The sequence below is a fragment of the Emys orbicularis genome, chromosome 8 (assembly GCF_028017835.1).
Source record: "Emys orbicularis isolate rEmyOrb1 chromosome 8, rEmyOrb1.hap1, whole genome shotgun sequence".
In the NCBI taxonomy this organism is placed as follows: Eukaryota; Metazoa; Chordata; order Testudines; family Emydidae; genus Emys; species Emys orbicularis.
Genome location: NC_088690.1, coordinates 43638930 through 43656535, shown reverse-complemented (window position 1 = coordinate 43656535; position 17606 = coordinate 43638930). Strand labels below are relative to the sequence as shown.

The 17606-nt window shown below is 44.1% G+C and overlaps 1 protein-coding gene across 1 annotated transcript; it reads right to left on the bottom strand.

Moving 5' to 3' along the window:
- Positions 1-655: 655 nt before the first annotated feature.
- Positions 656-11691, bottom strand: PRPF38B (pre-mRNA processing factor 38B). Its single transcript, XM_065409441.1, has 6 exons — positions 11407-11691; positions 5759-5827; positions 5281-5432; positions 5138-5198; positions 2179-2402; positions 656-1865 (listed from the first exon to the last, which is right to left on the bottom strand). The coding sequence occupies exons 1-6, from the start codon at positions 11689-11691 to the stop codon at positions 1019-1021; spliced, it is 1638 nt and encodes a 545-aa protein (XP_065265513.1). The 3' UTR covers positions 656-1018.
- Between the last annotated feature and the right edge of the window lie 5915 nt (positions 11692-17606).

Sequence of the window (17606 nt, the reverse complement as noted above, 5' to 3'; positions counted from 1 at the left end):
ACATTATGAATTAAAAAAGGACACTATCAAGGTATTTCTTATTTTAAATGTTTTTCATTTATAAAAATGCTTTGGAAGCCTGAAACTCAAATCTGTTTCTTGGCAAAAATTCTCCTTCCTACCTCCCTCCTCCATTCTCACACACCTTTGTTAGCCTAGGATTATGATGAGTGACAGGTTGACAGCACTGATTTTTTATAATCAAAACAAACGGAAGAAAGTGTTGAAAAGAAGAGCAAATTTACATGGACTTTTTAAACAAGAAAGAAAAAATGCATAGGTAGTTATGGTACACGCCTACAACCTTAACAGTGTCCCTCTGAGGTAGCATTTCTAAGAGGGTTAGTAAATAAGCCACAGCATAATCTAAATCCCTGCATTAAAAATTGCTACCTGCTTGAAAACCTACTCTGAATATAACACTTTGTTGGGGATTAAAACATAATACATTTTAAAAAGCTTTCTAAGACAGTAGATACAATGGACACAAGTTAATTCTAAATCTTCAGCCCTTATGTACATCATATGCACATAAATATTTGAGCTATAATACACAATCAAGACCCACCCCCAAAGCTTCTGTCATACTATTATGCAAAGCACAGCCATGCTAATTTCTAGATATAAACCATAATTCCACATCTACAAAACAAAAGTAGAATTAGTGGCAGTTTATTGCCTTATACAAATTTAACCAACATGGCAACCATACCAAAGGAATTAAAACATTTTCAGGACATATGTACAGACTGTACATTTGAGAAACATTTGAACAATAAAAACGCAAGAACAATCTTTGCATTATGAATTAAACTAAACACATGGGTTGAAACCATCAATGCATCAAATGGGATTACAAAGGCACTTCCCTACCCAACATAGGAAATGACAATCTGCAGCCTAGAGGGAGGTTGAAAAAAGAGTGCTCAACTACTGCACAATCTCAACTTTAAGAAAAAAATAAGCAGGATTTAATCAAAGATTTATAGGATTCAATGTGATCCACTTTTCATTGAGTTCACACAGTCTCATCTTTGTTTTTATGTTGCTTTTCTTGGCTCTCTCGTTCTGTACTTTGGCTCCTTCTACGATCATGTTTGTCTGAATGGTCCTTGCTATCACTGTGATCATGTTTAAGGGATCGTTCTTTGCTTCTACTACGCTTTCGGGATCTCTCTTTGCTGGGACTGTGGTCTCGTTTTCTGGACTTTTCAACACTATCGGTTCTTCCTCTGCTTCCACTTCTACTTCGTTTATTTGATTTATCTTTACTTTCATTTTTATGTTTACTTAATTTCTCCTTGCTCCTGCTTCTACTGTGCTTACCTGTATTCTTACTTCTACTCCTACTCCTATGCTTCCTCTCCCTGCTTCGGCTTCTGCTATGTTTTCTGTCTTTTTTGGAATCTTTCTTATCATCCCTGTGCTTCTTTTCATCCTTGTCATCTTTGTGTCTTTTCTCTTCTATTTCACCCTTACTTTTCCTGTCTTTTGACCGTTCCCTCGATCTCTCTCTTTCATTACCCTTTTCCTTGTCATAGTCTCTATCTTTTTTCCTGCTTCGTTCATTTTCTTTCTCCCGCTCTCTATCCCTGTCTCTTCTATCTCCCTTTCTATCACGACTTCGACTACGGCTTCTGTGTCTCTCTCTGCTTCTGCTTCGCCTCCGCTCTAATGCACGATCAGTACTTCGTGATCTTCGCCTTTCTTTTTCTTTCTCCTTAGCTTCACGTTCTAATCTCTGCCGTTCTCTCTCCCGTTCTAGTTCTCTATCAAAACTAGATGATCCATGGCCTTCCCGATGATGACTTCTGCTTCTGGATCTTCTAGGAGACCTCCTGGGGCTCACAGACCTTCTTGGAGACCTACATTAAAAATAAAGGGATTTACAAGTTGAAATTTTTAACAATGAGCTCTCTGGATTTTTCCAGATTGTGTTTTATGAATCTTCACATTCCACATGCTAGCCTTAATTGCCAAACATTACACATTTATTTCAATATCATTTCATTAGTTTATTCATTAGTATTACCATCAATCAACTCTTTTGATTGATTGGTTTAGAAACATTAGTTGTCCCAGCAAAGGTAGGACACTATTTTTTCTGATAATACAGAGTGTAAAGGCACTAGATATTGGCTTTTACAATTGCACTATTTTGAAAAGATAATGTATAACCTTGAACGTCTACGCTCTGCATGTCGGTCTACTTCTTCCACTCCCTCCTTGGCATCCTTCTTGATTTTTCTAGGTCTGGTTTTTATTTGCTGATCAATGTTTTTCTGGACTGGCACAGGAATTCTTGGAAACAATGTTGAAAACCATTCGAGCTTAGTAAGAAAGGAACGAAGCATCTCCCCAATGGTCATAACACAACCCCCACCTGCCTTCACATCCAGGTCCTACAAAACACAAAGAAAAAATATCCTGACCGTCACAAAAGTTCTTTGCTTAATTTAAACAAATGCTGATATATTTATTGCCATCTTGAAGTCTCATAATTATGAAAATTTACTTGTTTCACACTTTAATAAAGGTTCTTGAAAAAATTCCAATTCTTGTACCCTTTGGATTTGGCAATGTTACAGATAGGGAGTGGGACTTAATACACATGCATGCAGGTCCATAGTAAGCCTGCAGCCATCTGGATGTTAAGGGACTGTCTCAATGAACAGATTAAGGTGTAATCCTCTTACTCTGTCTAGTTGAATGATATGATCTTGTATCTTATTTAAATGCTACAAAACTGAGAATTTATTTGTAAGACTATATTTAATACCTCATTTTATGGGTGCATGACTGTACACAGTGATAGCCAACACTGTGGCCTATCCACATAAGAACTACTTCATTTCCTGTCTACAAATGATCATATAGAAAGTTGTAATACAAAATGGCGTCCTAACAAAACTGGAAGCAATAGCAAACCAACTGCCATGAAGCAGTGAGGTTTCTAATTTAGAAATATGTAAAAAAATAAATAAATGAACAAATAATTGGGAACGCATAATCCATGATGACCATTGTCTCTGAAAAGGGTCATTACCGCATGAAGGCCTTCTTGCTATGCCCTCTCACAGCTCAGGACATGTTAGTCAGCTATTGTCAAGTCCCAAACCTATAGTGCAAGCACACAAGGAAAGTGAGATTTGTTATCTAAACATGAAGAGAAAATCTAAATGTAAAACTGCTTGCACTCACACACATTTAAGTGTTCAGATATACAGTATTTCCAAATATAATCGTTGCACAGAGATCTAAAGAAGAAAACAATGAGTTAGCTTAAATGTAGCACCTCGCGAGTATCTACATGGTTAAACAGAACAAACATTAGAAGCATTTAGAAAAATAACCGTGGAACAGAAAGGGGCCTTCTGTTACAGGAAAGTGTGACAATGTTGAACAGCTTCAACATATTAGATTTATGGACTAGAGAAAAAACTTTAGAGGTTAAAATTATCCTTCTTATAAATGTTTACCGTATCTTTAAATGAGTTTGTGCAACATTGGCAAAAAAATGCATATGAACCAGCTGTAAGCACTTCCTCCTACATAAAGAAGTCCTGGGGAAGCAGCAGAGAAAGACTGCTTCTAATGCTTCCTCTAACATACAGTTTTGGAGAGATAGGAGACATGAATGTATGCTGCTATTCAAAATATTAGAGCAAAAATTGTGTAGTATGTCATATGTATAAACTAAAAGTAGGGCCTTTAATAGTAAAGACACCAATTAAGGCCTGCAAGTTCACTCATTTTCTTGTTCAACTTGTCCTATGAATTAAGTAGCTTGTAGGACACTGGAATTGAAGCCTCCCCCAAAAAAGTTACAGGGCAGCACTTTATAGAAATATAGTTAACGTTCACATCCAAGAATTAAAGTAGCACCCACTTGGGGGGGAATGCTAACTATTAATTATGCAATCACCCCACGACTGAATTCTTAATTAAGGAATATTTTGAGCACATTACAAATATACAATAACACAGGTTTACCTGGATTAACAAATGTCTCCTTTGTACAGTATTTGATGCTTAGTATGAAAGTAGCTGCGTAAAATAAATATACTGTGTTGTAGTCATGCGTATGTATTACACTGCATTTTTATTAAAAATAGGGCTTTTCTGTAAACATGAAGTTTGATATTTCTTGTAATACAGGGTGTTAGTCTCAACCAGTCAAGGAAAATATGTTCTTAAATCTAGTAAATAACTTAAGACTCAAACTCAGTAAATACTACATATTACTGCAATTTGAGGATTGTGTATTTCAATCCTCTAACCCTAGAAATGTGTTACAGATGCTCCCACTCAATTTCTCTAGCCAGGAATTTGGAGATAAGGGACAACAATAATTCCCATAACACACTATTTTCTCATTCTCCCTCCCTACTGCATAATAATGCAACCCGTTTGACTGAAGGAGTTCGGAACTTAGCACTTAAAATTGCCTCTTGTTACTCCATGGATCAACAGGAATGTTCAGACAAGTACAGGTGGCACCATCCTACCCAGTAATTAAGCTGCTCGCTTCTGGTTAGTGAAGTTTAGTTTCTAGTGACTTGGGATATAATAGCCACAGAAATGAGCCGATAAAGTTTTGCTGTAAAATGGTTGATCCCGATCACACACCTCTCTCCATCCGAAGTACAAGATTAATTTTTTCAATAATACACAATTCATACATTTAGGAGCCTAATCTTTCAAACGCATTTTTGAAAGTCCTGGCCATAAACTCTTATTTATTGTGATCTGTTTAACATATCCTTTTCTCTCCCCCTTTTTTAAAAAAGGTGTAACAGTATAAAGCCATTAGAGACACCACCATGCAGCCCAAAAGTCTCACCTTAAAGAATTTATTTAAACTTTTTTCACATCAGTTTCTAACATATGTCATAAGTTTAAAACGATCATTAGTCTTAGCCAGTGGAAAATTCAATTAAATCTTTTGATAACAAAAAACAAAGTTTGTTTCCGGATCAGACCTACTCCCCACATTAATCTATTAGTGTAATTAAATTAAAAGAAAATCACAACTTGAAGATGCTCAAACTACAGGAAAATGTATCAACATTTTTAATCTAAAAAAGCAGCATGAAAGGAAACAAAAGAAAACAAAGTATTACCCTCGCCGACATACCTCTTCATCATCAAGGAACGATTCAAACCAGTCCCATAGATCAGTAGGAGGCTGTGTGTACCTTGAAGTACAAAGAGAATGTGTAATTTAATACAATTTTCTGTGTATTAAACTAGTTTATAGTTAAATACATTGCTACTCACCTAATATACATAAATCCAAGAGCCCTAATGTACGGAGAATCTGTGTGTGTAATGAGGCCCATCACTTGCTTACGAGTGAGTTTTAGAGTAAATAATTTGTATAGCAGGCAAAAAGCTGTAGACACAATTCCTCCAGTTCCAACACCTCGCACCTTTAGTGACAGAAAAAAGATATACCAGATGTTTAACATAGCCAGTCGCCAAAATATTACTCCAGATTTTCAGTGGCAGAAGAACCTAAAAAGAATGAAGCTTTTCCATTGGAGAAAAGCAAGAATATTACTGCTTGCCTCCCCAAACTCACATCCTTCAGAGTCAAAGGGGGTATCTCAGTCCTCTGTAATTTGGAAATTTGTCATCTACATTCTGATCCAATACTCAAGTCTCGTGTAGACAAGACTGGGACATTTCACAGGTGATTATACAGGTGATTATTTACCACACAAAAGTATTTAGGAAGGCACGTACTTCTACTTACCCCTCCGCACATCCCTGTCTGGCCTGCTGTTTTTCTGCTCCCTTTCTCCCATGGTTCAACATGTGTAACCTGAAAGTGTGAAAAAGCTTACTATCACAGCCATCATATTTAGCTTCACAGATTATCTACAAGTACATAAAACAATCATCACGTGCCCAAATAAATACAGTTAAGTTCATAAAAAAATTTCCTAAACCAATTTTCAGTAGGTCTCATCAATGCATACCAAATTAAAGGCAAGCTGGATACTTCAGCAAACAAACGTTACTCAAGATTTTAATAATCTTTCCTTAAAAGCTTAAAAAAAAGGTCAAAGTAACTGTTTTTATATTGCACTGCAGTCTCCCCCAAGTATTTATCTGGGGATAAAAACAATCATTACTATGGTCAACGCTGAGTAATTCCACTTAAACATACTATTAGCATTATGCTTGTTAATAGAGCATTTTAGTCTATGGTACTTACTGCACATGACTATGGGGTACATACTCCACTACTTACGCAGTTTAATAAGAGATTAATATTTTCTTATTCTCTCCTCGTTATAACCTAAATCTAAGACAATGAGAAAAAACAACTATGAACTGTAATATTTTAATCTAAAAAGCTAATGGCTTTTTTGTAGATTGTGTTGATTCTCTCAGATAACGACCTGCTCTGCATACTAAACAATAATGGCAGATTTAGTTTGATGAAGGGTTTTAGCATAGTTCAAGTACATCTTAAAACAAGATTAGATGATCAGTGCTAGAACTAAGTTGACCAATACCATCCTTGGACTCTTGTAATGAGAGTCAGACACAAAGATCTGCTCAAGTTACATTAGAAATTGAGCAATCCATAGAGGAGGAAGTAATCACTTGATTACACAGGTATGTAAATTTTATAAACTCATCAATTTAATATGGGTCAGTTTCACTACCTGGTTCAGAAACTGGAAGACAAAAATTCACTCGTCTTACACTGACGCTGTGTAATGCTCGAGTCCAAATATAAAATGGTAAAATTTTACTTCACTTTACACTTCAGAATTAGGGTTGTCAAGTGATTAAAAAAATTAATCGCGATTAATCACGCTTTTAAACAATAGAATACCATTTATTTAAATATTTTGGGATGTTTTCTATATTTTCAAATATATTTATTTCAATTACAACACAGAATACAAAGTGTACAGTGCTCACTTTATATTTATTACGAATATTTGCACTGTAAAAAAACAAAAGAAATAGTATTTTTCAATTCACCTAATACAAGTACTGAGGTGTAATCTCTTTATCATGAAAGTGCAACTTACAGATGTAGGGTTTTTTTTGTTACATAACTTCACTCAAAAACAAAACAATGTAAAACTTTAGAGCCTACACGTCCAATCAGTCCTACTTCTTGTTCAGCCAATCGCTCAAACAAGTTTGTTTACATTTGCAGAAGATAATGCTGCCTGCTTCTTGTTCACATTGTCACCTGAAAGTGAGAACAGGCGTTTGCATGGCACTATTGTAGCCGGCATCGAAGGATATTTATGTGCCAGATACGCTAAAGATTCATATGCCTCTTCATGCTTCGGCCATTGTTCCAGAGGACATGCTTCCATGCTGATGACGCTCGTTTAAAAAAAAAGTTAATTAAATTTGTGAGTGAACTCCTTGGGGGAGTATTGTATGTTTCCTGCTGTTTTACCTTCATTCTGCCATATATTTCATATTATAGCAGTCTCAGATGATGACCCAGCACATGTTGTTCGTTTTAAGAACACTTTTACTGCAAATTTGACAAAACACAAAGAAGATACCAATGTAAAATTTCTAAAGCAGCTGATCCAAGATTTAAGAATCTGAAGTGCCTTCCAAAATCTGAGAGGGATGAGGTGTGGAGCATGCTTTTAGAAGTCTTAAAACAGCAACACTGATGCGGAAACTACAGTACCTGAACCATACAAACACAAACACAAACACACAAACACACAAATTTAAAAAAAATATCAACCCTCTGTTGGTGGTATCTGACTTAGATGATGAAAATGCATCGGTCTGCACTGCTTTGGATAGTTATTGATCAGAACCTGTCATCAGCATGGACGCATGTCCTCTGGAATGGTGGTTGAAGCATCAAGAGATATATGAATCTTTAGTGCATCTGGCACGTAAATATCTTGCAATGCCGGCTACAATAGTGCCATGCAAACGCCTGTTCTCACTTTCAGGTGACAATGTGAACAAGACGCAGGCAGCATTATCTTCTGCAAATGTAAATAAACTTGTTTGAGCGATTGGCTGAACAAGAAGTAGGACTGATTGGACGTGTAGGCTCTAAAGTTTTACATTGTTTTGTTTTTGAGTGAAGTTATGTAACAAAAAAACCCTACATCTGTAAGTTGCACTTTCATGATAAAGAGATTGACTGCACTTTGGTACTTGTATTAGGTGAACTGAAAAATACTATTTCTTTTGTTTATTTGTGCAAATATCTTGTTTATTTGTAATCAAAAATAACAAAGTGAGCACTGTACACTTTGTATTCTGTGTTGTAATATAAATCAATAAATTTGTAAAATGTAGAAAAACATCCAAAAATATTTAATAAATTTCAATTGGTATGCAATTAACAGTGTGATTAATCACAATTAACTTTTTTGAATTAATCACGAGTTAACTATGATTAATCGACAGCCCTACTCAGAATTATTTAAGAGAACCTGTGAAATAAAACTTTGAATACATGCATAAAGCATGCTGAAATCCAATGAAGTAGTCCAAGGTTTATCTTACAGTCAAACAGCTAAATTACTGTTGACAGTAGCCATCTTGCTAAAAATGTGAACTTGTCTCATACCAATAATATGGAAACCCATTCAACCTGCTTTATCACATAAATCCTACATATTACCAGCAGCACATTTGAAGAGCTCAGAAATACCAAGTACCATATAAATTATACTGAAAGAATATTTCATACTATTCATTGTGAATTGTACCTTTTATCTCACACAGCAAGGCACTAATGGGCTGAATAAAGTAGTTCTTTTTTCAGTCAAAGGACAAGAACCAAATAATAAACACTGAACACAAAAAGATGTTCTTCAAATTTGATTTGTATTACAGAAGTGGCTAATGGCCCCAACCAAAACTAGGGCCCTGTTGTGCTAGGTATTGTACAAACACGTAATAGGAGACAGTCCAGATCCCGATGCATGTGCTTAACTTGATGGGACCACTCAGAGTGCCTAAAGTTGAGTGTGTGCAGGATCAGTACCTAATTGTGTAAAACAGTAGGAGAAAGGAAGTGCACCAGTTTAGAGAGCGGAACTGAAACACACACATATTAGGGGATAGATTTTAAAATTAACTAATTCGGGCATCTAAACAGAGGCCAGATTTTGAGTAGTGCTCAACAGCCAGTAGTTCAGAGCGTGACTCCAGGTCAGTTTTGCCAATAGCTCAGCACCCAACATGATGAAATCTTAAAAATATGACTATTTTGGTGCCAAAATGGGAATAGAACTCTTTTGAAAAATGGGGCCATAAGTGATTTGACCACTATTACTCAGAAAGTGTGTGGCAAAGCAGAGAATTAAATCCAAATATTTTGCACTCAATCTACTGCGCCCCAGTGTCTTACCCACAAAAAACATTATTTTTAATCACACCCACTTTACATGTAAATGCCAGGTAAGAATTCTGTTAGTTTCAATCCAACTAAGAACCTCTATGCCATAAACATCTAAATATTTTTAAATATCAGGAGTACCATTTCTGTGCGTCAAATTAATCTACTAGACATTTTTATTTAAAGAAGAATGGAAAATATATTTCCTTTAAAGGTTTTCACAGATTGAAGTTAAATAACGACCAAGGGTCCAAAACTACAGAACACACTGCTTTTCAACATGAATATGCAAACTATTTCAACTACCCTAATTAAACTTTAGAGAGTATTTAATTTAGTACAAAGCAATTTATATGTACTAATTTTAAAATATTTTGGAATATATCTAAAATGTGACTCTGTAAAACAACACCTTCTCATTCCAGATATGCTATTCAGTATTTAATCTCAATGTAGGTGATAAGAATAGTCTTTACATCCTTTCACTTCTATTAGTCCTACACTTTTCAACACAGCTCTAGGAAAGTGAAATGGGTTCTGTTACTTCTTTAGCATCAACAGGATTGTTTATTGAATCCCAATTGATTATTCCTATGCAATCTCACTGACTGTAATGAGTAACACATGTAATTGGGAACAATAATCTGGCCTCCAGAATCTGTGTTACTGGAAATTATGCATGATAAGGAAAGAGTCCATCTTGACTCTCAAGACACTAGGTTGAGTTAACAGCACTCCAGCATTTAGGGAAAAATGCCATCCTCTTTAACCAGTAAACTGAGCAAACCTGATACAGAAATAATCAAGACACAAACATGGAATTTTTATTTTATATCACATAGCTATTATTACAGAATCACTCTTGAGAACACTATTCTTTAAGCAATGGACTTACCCATGAATAATATTTTAAGCCAAGCAAAGAAGTAATAAAGCTAATTGCCAAATATATTTACACTATATTTATAGTGACAACAGAACTGAGGAGTAGGGTCAATACATGCCAGAAGAGTGTCAATATTTTCCAGAGTACAAATGATTGAAAACAACGGCCTAAATAACCCTAAACTTGTACACATTAGCAGGACAATGCATGTAATTGTGTTGATGAGCATTAATTTTGCATACCTCTACCTGGTACCCTGGCTTGATGGAAGCCTCGCAGCAAGACTGATTCAATCCTGCTAACGAAACAAGAACTGAGACAAGGATGCACTGAGGAGTTCATTTATCTCCCCAGCACAGCCAGACTAATGCCAACAGCAGCACTATAATCTGATCTCGTTTCAATACCTGGATGTCCCAATCCCTAACTGGAGAGGAAGGCCGCATGCAAGCTCCTACTGGGACCGCTGACTGGGACCGCTGACTGGCACCGCCATCCCTTTTACACCCCAGCAGTACAACGTCCTAGCAATCGCTAGGTGGTGGGGGCTGGCCATGCCCCCTGGAAAAGGGGCACAAATTGAGGAGATTCCTATGCTCTGCGCACTGAGCAGACAGGCTCCCTTTCGGAGACGTACGCTCGTGCTTCAACCGCTGCACATGGTTTTTACAGCCTCCTACTCACCGTGTTCACGGACTCGGCTCCACGCGCCCTTGTGCGGGAAGACCGCGGATCCCCGCGCCCAGGGCCCTGAGGAGAGGCTGCGAGCGGCCATTTCATCCCCGCAGCGCTGACACAGCCCCCGCGCCCACCGTTCCGCTCAGCACCGGAACGCTCCACTCGCTCTCGCGGGGGCCGCGCCACTGAGCCCGGCTAGGCGCAGGAGGCAGCCCCTGCCCTCCCCTGCTCACGCGTAGGGAAGGCGGATGCCGCTCACTGCCGGGCCGAGATAAAGGACCAGGGGACCCCGCCACCCGGAGCGAGGGCGAGCAGGGAGGAACCCGCAGGCCGGAAGCGCCCCCAGTCCCGCACCAGACCCGCTCCCCCGAAGGAAACGGGCAGCACGCAGACCAGAGGGAAGGCCTCAGGGGCAGCCAGCCGGCCCGGGCCCCAAGCCGCTTCCACGATGGGCCCTCCCCGCCCCCGCTGGCCTCACCTTGAAGTAAATCTCGTCCACCACCTCGTGGTAGGTCTTGAGCTCGTAGAGCTGCACCTTGAAGTAGGGCGAGGAGAGGATGTTGGTGAGGATCATGGGGTTCAGGTTCATGGTCTTCTCGTTCCCCCACAGCGGCAGCACGTTGCCCTGCTTGCCTGAGGCCGCCGGTTTGGGGGCCCCGCTCTGGAGCGGCGGCTGGGCCGGCGGGACGGATCCGGCCTGGTGCTGGGCCGCCTGCTGCTGCTGGCAGTTGCCGGCGCCTACCGCGGGGCTATTGTTAGCCATTGTGCCACGGCGGCTCAGTGTTCCGGCCGGGGCGGGGGACTGACTCGCTGCACCGAAAGGCGAGTGGCCGAGCCGGGCGCTGTCTCCACTAACTGCCAACAAGATGGCGGGCCCTGCGGAAGTGACGAGTTCGTCTTCCGGGACCGACCGCACCGCCGACCAATCGCACCGACCCGGCCGCTATGGCCCCAGAAACCCCCGGTTCTGAGAGAGATGGGATGGCGCCGTTTCCCTGTGCTGAGAATTAGGGCCCCTTCTGCTCAGGGAGACGAGTGATTCCCGGGACCCCCACTCGCAGCGGGCAGAGGATCCGTAAGGCGGGGTCTCTCCCCGCTCCTTAGCCGTCGCTTTCTTTGGGGCTGTGCAATAATTTCGTTTGCTTGAAACCAGCTTGGCAGGAAATGATTTTCTGCGGCCTGGGACGTGTCTCATGCAGCTTGGGCCTATCCTAAGAACAAACTGGCTGAAGAGCTATGAGTCCCTGGTTCTGGCACCAGTGGAGAGCACACACTGAAGTCAGGGCTACAACAAATGGGAAATAAATTCTCTCTTGGGGGTTTTAGGACATAATTCCATGAAAAGGGCTGCTAACCAAAATCCTTTAAACTGAAAGCTTCCTGTTAACAGCAGCCTCTAATAAATTAGGTCCACAAACTGTAATAGAGTAGCACATTTGGAAATTACCAGCTTCGGGTACGTAGCCGTAAAAATATAAAATAACAGAAGCTAGTGGAATGAGAATATATAAAACCTGGTGCCATAGGTGCTAGAACAGTTTTTATAGTGGGGGTGCTGAAAGTCATGGAACAAAACTGTAAACCCCGTACATGATAGGAACCCCTTCAAACTAAGGAGTGCTGCTGCATCCGCAGCACTTCTAGTTCCAGCATCTATGTGTTGTGCTACATCTGAATGAACTGGGATACCAAGGTCTCATTCTGCACTTCTATCTCATGCAGATATCATTTTCAACAAGAGCAGTGTGTACAAGTGACTGCAGGATTAGATTTAGAGTCTAAAAATATGAAACCTCTCTAGTCTAGCCTGACAATTGTCTGATATTGACTCTTGTAGCCAAATTATTTAGCTTAGTGTTTTCTGTGAAATAATATTAAAAAGGATAATTAGAAATATTTCATGCTGCTAAATTTAAAAATGAGCAGAAATATTTAGGAATATCTTTTCCTCCAGAAAAAGTTTCTACTACTATACTTAAGGATAGAAAGAAAGAATTATAGACGTGTAGGCCTGGAAGGGACCTTGAGAGTTCTTCTAGTCCAGTCTCCTACACTAAAGGCAGGACTGAGTATTAACATTCACACATTTTGAATTTTAATCCTATTTTCCAAAGCACTTGCAACCCCTCCCAGCTTGGTATTGTCTGCAAACTTTATAAGTGTACTCTCAATGCCATTATCTAAATCATTGATGAAGATATTGAACAGAACTGATCCCTGCGGAACCCCACTTAATATGCCCTAACAGCTTGCCTGTGAACCACTGATAACTACTCTCTGGGAATGGTTTTCCAACCAGTTGTGCACCCACCTTATAGTAGCTCCGGCTAGGTTGTATGTGAGAAAGTCAAGCAAGACAGTATCAAAAGCCTTAGGATATGTCTACACTACAAAATTAGGTCGATTTTATAGAAGTCAATCTTTAGAAAGCGATTTTATACAGTCAATTGTGTATGTCCCCACTAAGTGCATTAAGTCGGCGGAGTGCGTCCTCAATACCATGGCTAGCATCGACTCATGGAGCGGTGCACTGTGGGTAACTATTCCACAGTCCCTGCAGTCTCCGCTGCCCATTGGAATTCTGGGTTAAGCTCCCAATGCCTGATGGGGCAAAAACATTATTGCGGGTGGTTTTGGGTACATGTCGTCAGCCTCCCCGCCCTCCCTCCCTCTGTGAAAGCAACGGCAGACAATCATTTTGCGCCTTTTTTCCTGGGTTACCCGTGCAGACGCCATAGCACGGCAAGCATAGAGCCCGCTCAGCTCACCGCTGCTGTTGTGAGCATAGTAAACACCTCACGCATTATCCTGCAGTATGTGCAGAACCTGGCTACGAGCTGCCAGCACGAGGACGATTGGGTGGAGGACATGGACACAGACGTTCCTGAAAGCACGGGATGTGGCAATTGGGACATCATGGCGGCAGTGGGGCAGGTTGATACAGTGGAACACCGCTTCTGGGCCCAGCAAACAAGCACAGACTGGTGGGACCGCATAGTGTTGCAGGTATGGGATGATTCCCAGTGGCTGTGAAACTTTTGCATGCGTAAGGCTACTTTCCTGGAACTTTGTGAGTTGCTTTCCCCCACCCTGAAGCGCAGGAATACCAAGATGAGAGCTGCTGACAGTTGAGAAGTGAGTGGTGATAGGCCTGTGGAAGCTTGCAACACCTGACTGCTACCGGTCAGTTGGGAATCAATATGGAGTGAGCAAATCTACTGTGGGGCTGTGATCCAAGTAGCCAAGGCAATCACTAACCTTTTGCTAGCAAGGGTAGTGACTCTGGGAAATGTGCAGGTCATAGTGGATGGTTTTGCTGCAATGGGGTTCCCTAACTGTGGTGGAGCGATAGACGGAACACATATCCCTATCTTGGCACTGGACCACCTTGCCAACCAGTACGTAAACCGCAAGGGGTACTTCTCAATGGTGCTGCAAGCACTGGTGGATCACAAGGGACGTTTCACCAACATCAGTGTGGGATGGCCGGGAAAGGTGGCTATTCTCAGGGATGATCCCTTTTAGCCAAGCGCAAACAGCCCAGCATGAACGGGGTCCTTTTACTGTTCCCTTACAAAAATTCCTCTGTTTCAACCAAGTAACCATGAATGATATCACTCTCCTGAGGCTAACACAGAAAGATATAGACCAAATGTTGCTTGAATGCGACCAAAACCCAGGACCATTTGCTGCCATGCTTTGTGCTGCAATGATTCCAGACTACTTGCTACTGGCTTGGCGTGGTAAAGTGTCCTACTGTGGAGGATGAAATAAGGCAGCCCTCCCCAGAAACCTTCTGCAAAGGCTTTCAGAGTACCTCCAGGAGAGCTTCATGGAGATGTCCCTGGAGGATTCCCGCTCCATCCCCAGACACATTAACAGACTTTTCCAGTAGCTGTACTGGCCGGGAATGCATCCCAAGTCTTCAGGGCAAATCAAACATTAAACACAATCGCTTTTAAACCCTGTAGTGTAGTTACAAATGTGCACTCACCAGAGGTGCCTTCTTCGGCTTCAGGGTTCGGGGAGCTGCCTTGGGAGGGTATTGGCTCCAGGGTGATGAAAAGGTCCTAGCCGCCAGGGAGAATGGATTCTCTGCTTGCCTGCTGCACATTCTCCTCCTCCTCCTCTTCCTTATCCACAAAATCCTCCTCCCTGTTGCGTGAGACTCCCCCCTTGCAGTTGTCCACAGACAGTGGTGGGGTAGTGGTAGGGTCCCCCCCCATACAATGCCATGCAGCTGATCATAGAAGTGGCATGTATGGGGCTCTGACCCGGAGCGACCGTTTGCCTCCTTTGTCTTTTGGTAGGCTTGCCTGAGCTCCTTAACTTTCATGCGGCACTGCAGTGTGTCCCTGTTGTAGCCTCTTTCCACCATGCCCTGTGTGATTTGGCATATGTTTTAGCATTTCTTCTTTTTGATCGGAGTTCGGCCTGCACAGATTCTTCTCCCCATACAGCAATCAGATCCAGTGTCTCCCATTTGGTCCATGCTGGAGCTCGTTTCAGTGGTGTAGCCAGGTTCTAAGAGCAGGGGGAGCAAACATAAAAAAGGTGCCCCCCCTGGCTCCTCCTCTGGCCATGCCCCTGGCTCCTCCTCCGGCCACGCCTTGCCCCCCCTTGGCTGGCTCCTCAGGCCACACTGCGGCCATGCTGCGCCCCCCCCTCGCTCCTCCGGGTGTGCCGACCCCCGTGGCTGTAGAGGGAGGCTAGCAGAGGACAGGGAGTTTGAGGGGAGGTGGAGGGGAGGGATGTAGAGGGAAGGTGGCAGAGGACGGGGTTTGAGGGGAGGTGGAGGGAAGGGATGTAGAGGGAGGGTGGCAGGGAACGGGGTTTGAGGGGAGGTGAAGGGGAGGATGTGGAGGGAGGGGGACAGGGGGTTTGACTTGAGGGGAGGTGGAGGGGAGGATGTAGGGAGGGTGGCAGAGGACGGGATACGAGGGGAGGTGAAGGGGAGGGAAAGGCAGGGGCACGGGGTATATGGGAGGGGTACACGGGGTATGGAGCTTGGGGAAGGGTTACCGGGGATGGGAGTGGGTTGGGGTCCCCGGGGCTCTCTGTGCAGAGGGGGCTGGAGCTGCCCCAGGGACCGGGAGAGCCTGGGAGTCCACTGCCTGCCCTTCCGCTGCTTCTTTCCGGGGCCCGGCCGCTAGGCCCGGCCCAGCCAGCAGCAGAGAGCAAACCCCACCATGGCGAATCTCCCGGCAGCCCCGATCACACGGCAAATCGGTAGCCGAGATCGCGCGCGGCTCAGCGGCCAGGAGCCGGGGGAGCTGCGAGACGCCGCCTGGCGCCTGGTGGTGGACGGAGACGGGCAGAGGATCCCGTTCGGGGCCCTGTTCCGGGAGCACAGAGCCATCGTGGTGTTTGTGCGGGTGACGGGGGAGCCGCTTTTTGTGTCGTCCCACCTGCTTGTGCAAGTGGCTCTTGCGTAGTGGGACACCGGGGCATCTCCCCACTCAGTTCCGGTCTCCAAACCCACATCTTGGGGGGGAGCAGGCTGGCTGCAAATTGGGTTCCCACGGTACCCCTCACGCTGTCACTGCCTCGGAGGAGCTCGCCGCATGCAACACCAGCCCAGGCTCAGCGCTGGCCCTACCCTTGGGGGGTGGGGGCAGAAGGCAGCGAGCTCCGCCAGGCGCAGTCCGAGCGAGCTGCAGCCCGGCTCGCCTGCTCAGCCCGGGGGCGCTGCCCTGCCCGGGGCTGCTGGCGGAGCCTGGCTGTGGGCGGGTTGCGCTGACAGGCTGCGGCGGGAGGGGGGGAGCGCTCTCCCCTCCTTGGGGGAGTTTTATTCCGGTGAGCCGAGGGCGGCGCCGAGGCTCCTGCTGGGAGTGACCGGCCGCGGGGTCCGCCCGGTGTGGCTGCCGCGAGGAGGTGGGGGAGACCCTCCCTGCCCCGGGGGCGCCCCGGGACCCGGTCAGTGCAGGAGGCAGGGCGGGCACTGAGCCGCCCTCGCAGCGGGCTGTGCGCGGAGCTTGCCACGAGCAGCGCAGAGCCGCGGCATCCGCTCCTCCACCATGCACGGGCTCTGCCGCTGCCTCTGCACCGCAGAGCGCTCCAAGGGGCCCGTCCGCCAAACCGTCCGCATCAAAGTTGTCTGCGGGGGGGGGGGGGGGAGTTGCGGGCCACCATGCTGCGCCCCCCCTCGCTCCTCCGGCTGTGCCACCCCCTCCCCATGGCTCCTCCAGGCGTGCTGCCCTCCCTTGCCTGCAGGAGCCCAGCCCCGCCCGGCAGTCCAAGCTTCAGAGCGGCGCGTGGGCCCCGCTTTTGGAAAATGTGCTGAGGGGAAGCGGCTGCTTCCCCTGCACCCCACTAGCTACGCTACTGGCTCGTTTGTGATTCTGGAACTGCATGGGCACCTGTGCCGCTGAGCTTGCCATGCTGACCAAACAGGAAATGAAATTCAGAATTTCCCGGGGCTTTTCCTGTGTACCTGGCTAGTGCATCGGTGTTCAAAGTGCTGTCCAGAGCAGTCACATTGGAGCACTCTGGGATAGCTCCTAGAGGCCAATACTGTTGAATTGCATCTGCACTACCCCAAATTCTACCCAGCAAGGTCGATTTTAGCACTACTCCCCTCGCCAGGGAGGAGTACAGCAGTCGATTTTAAGAGCCCTTTAGGTTGATGGAACAGGGTTGGATGTGTAGACACGTTGCTTATAAAATCGACCTAACGCG

Bases quoted from the DNA above. Each gene is read 5' to 3' on its own strand.
- PRPF38B (XM_065409441.1), bottom strand. From the start codon at position 11,691: ATGGCTAACAATAGCCCCGCGGTAGGCGCCGGCAACTGCCAGCAGCAG. The intron at 5,199-5,280 runs GTGAGTAGCAAT...TTGTACTTCAAG, and splicing joins CTTGGATTTATGTATATTAG to GTACACACAGCCTCCTACTG. The intron at 1,866-2,178 runs GTTATACATTAT...TTTTTAATGTAG, and splicing joins GCAGAGCGTAGACGTTCAAG to GTCTCCAAGAAGGTCTGTGA.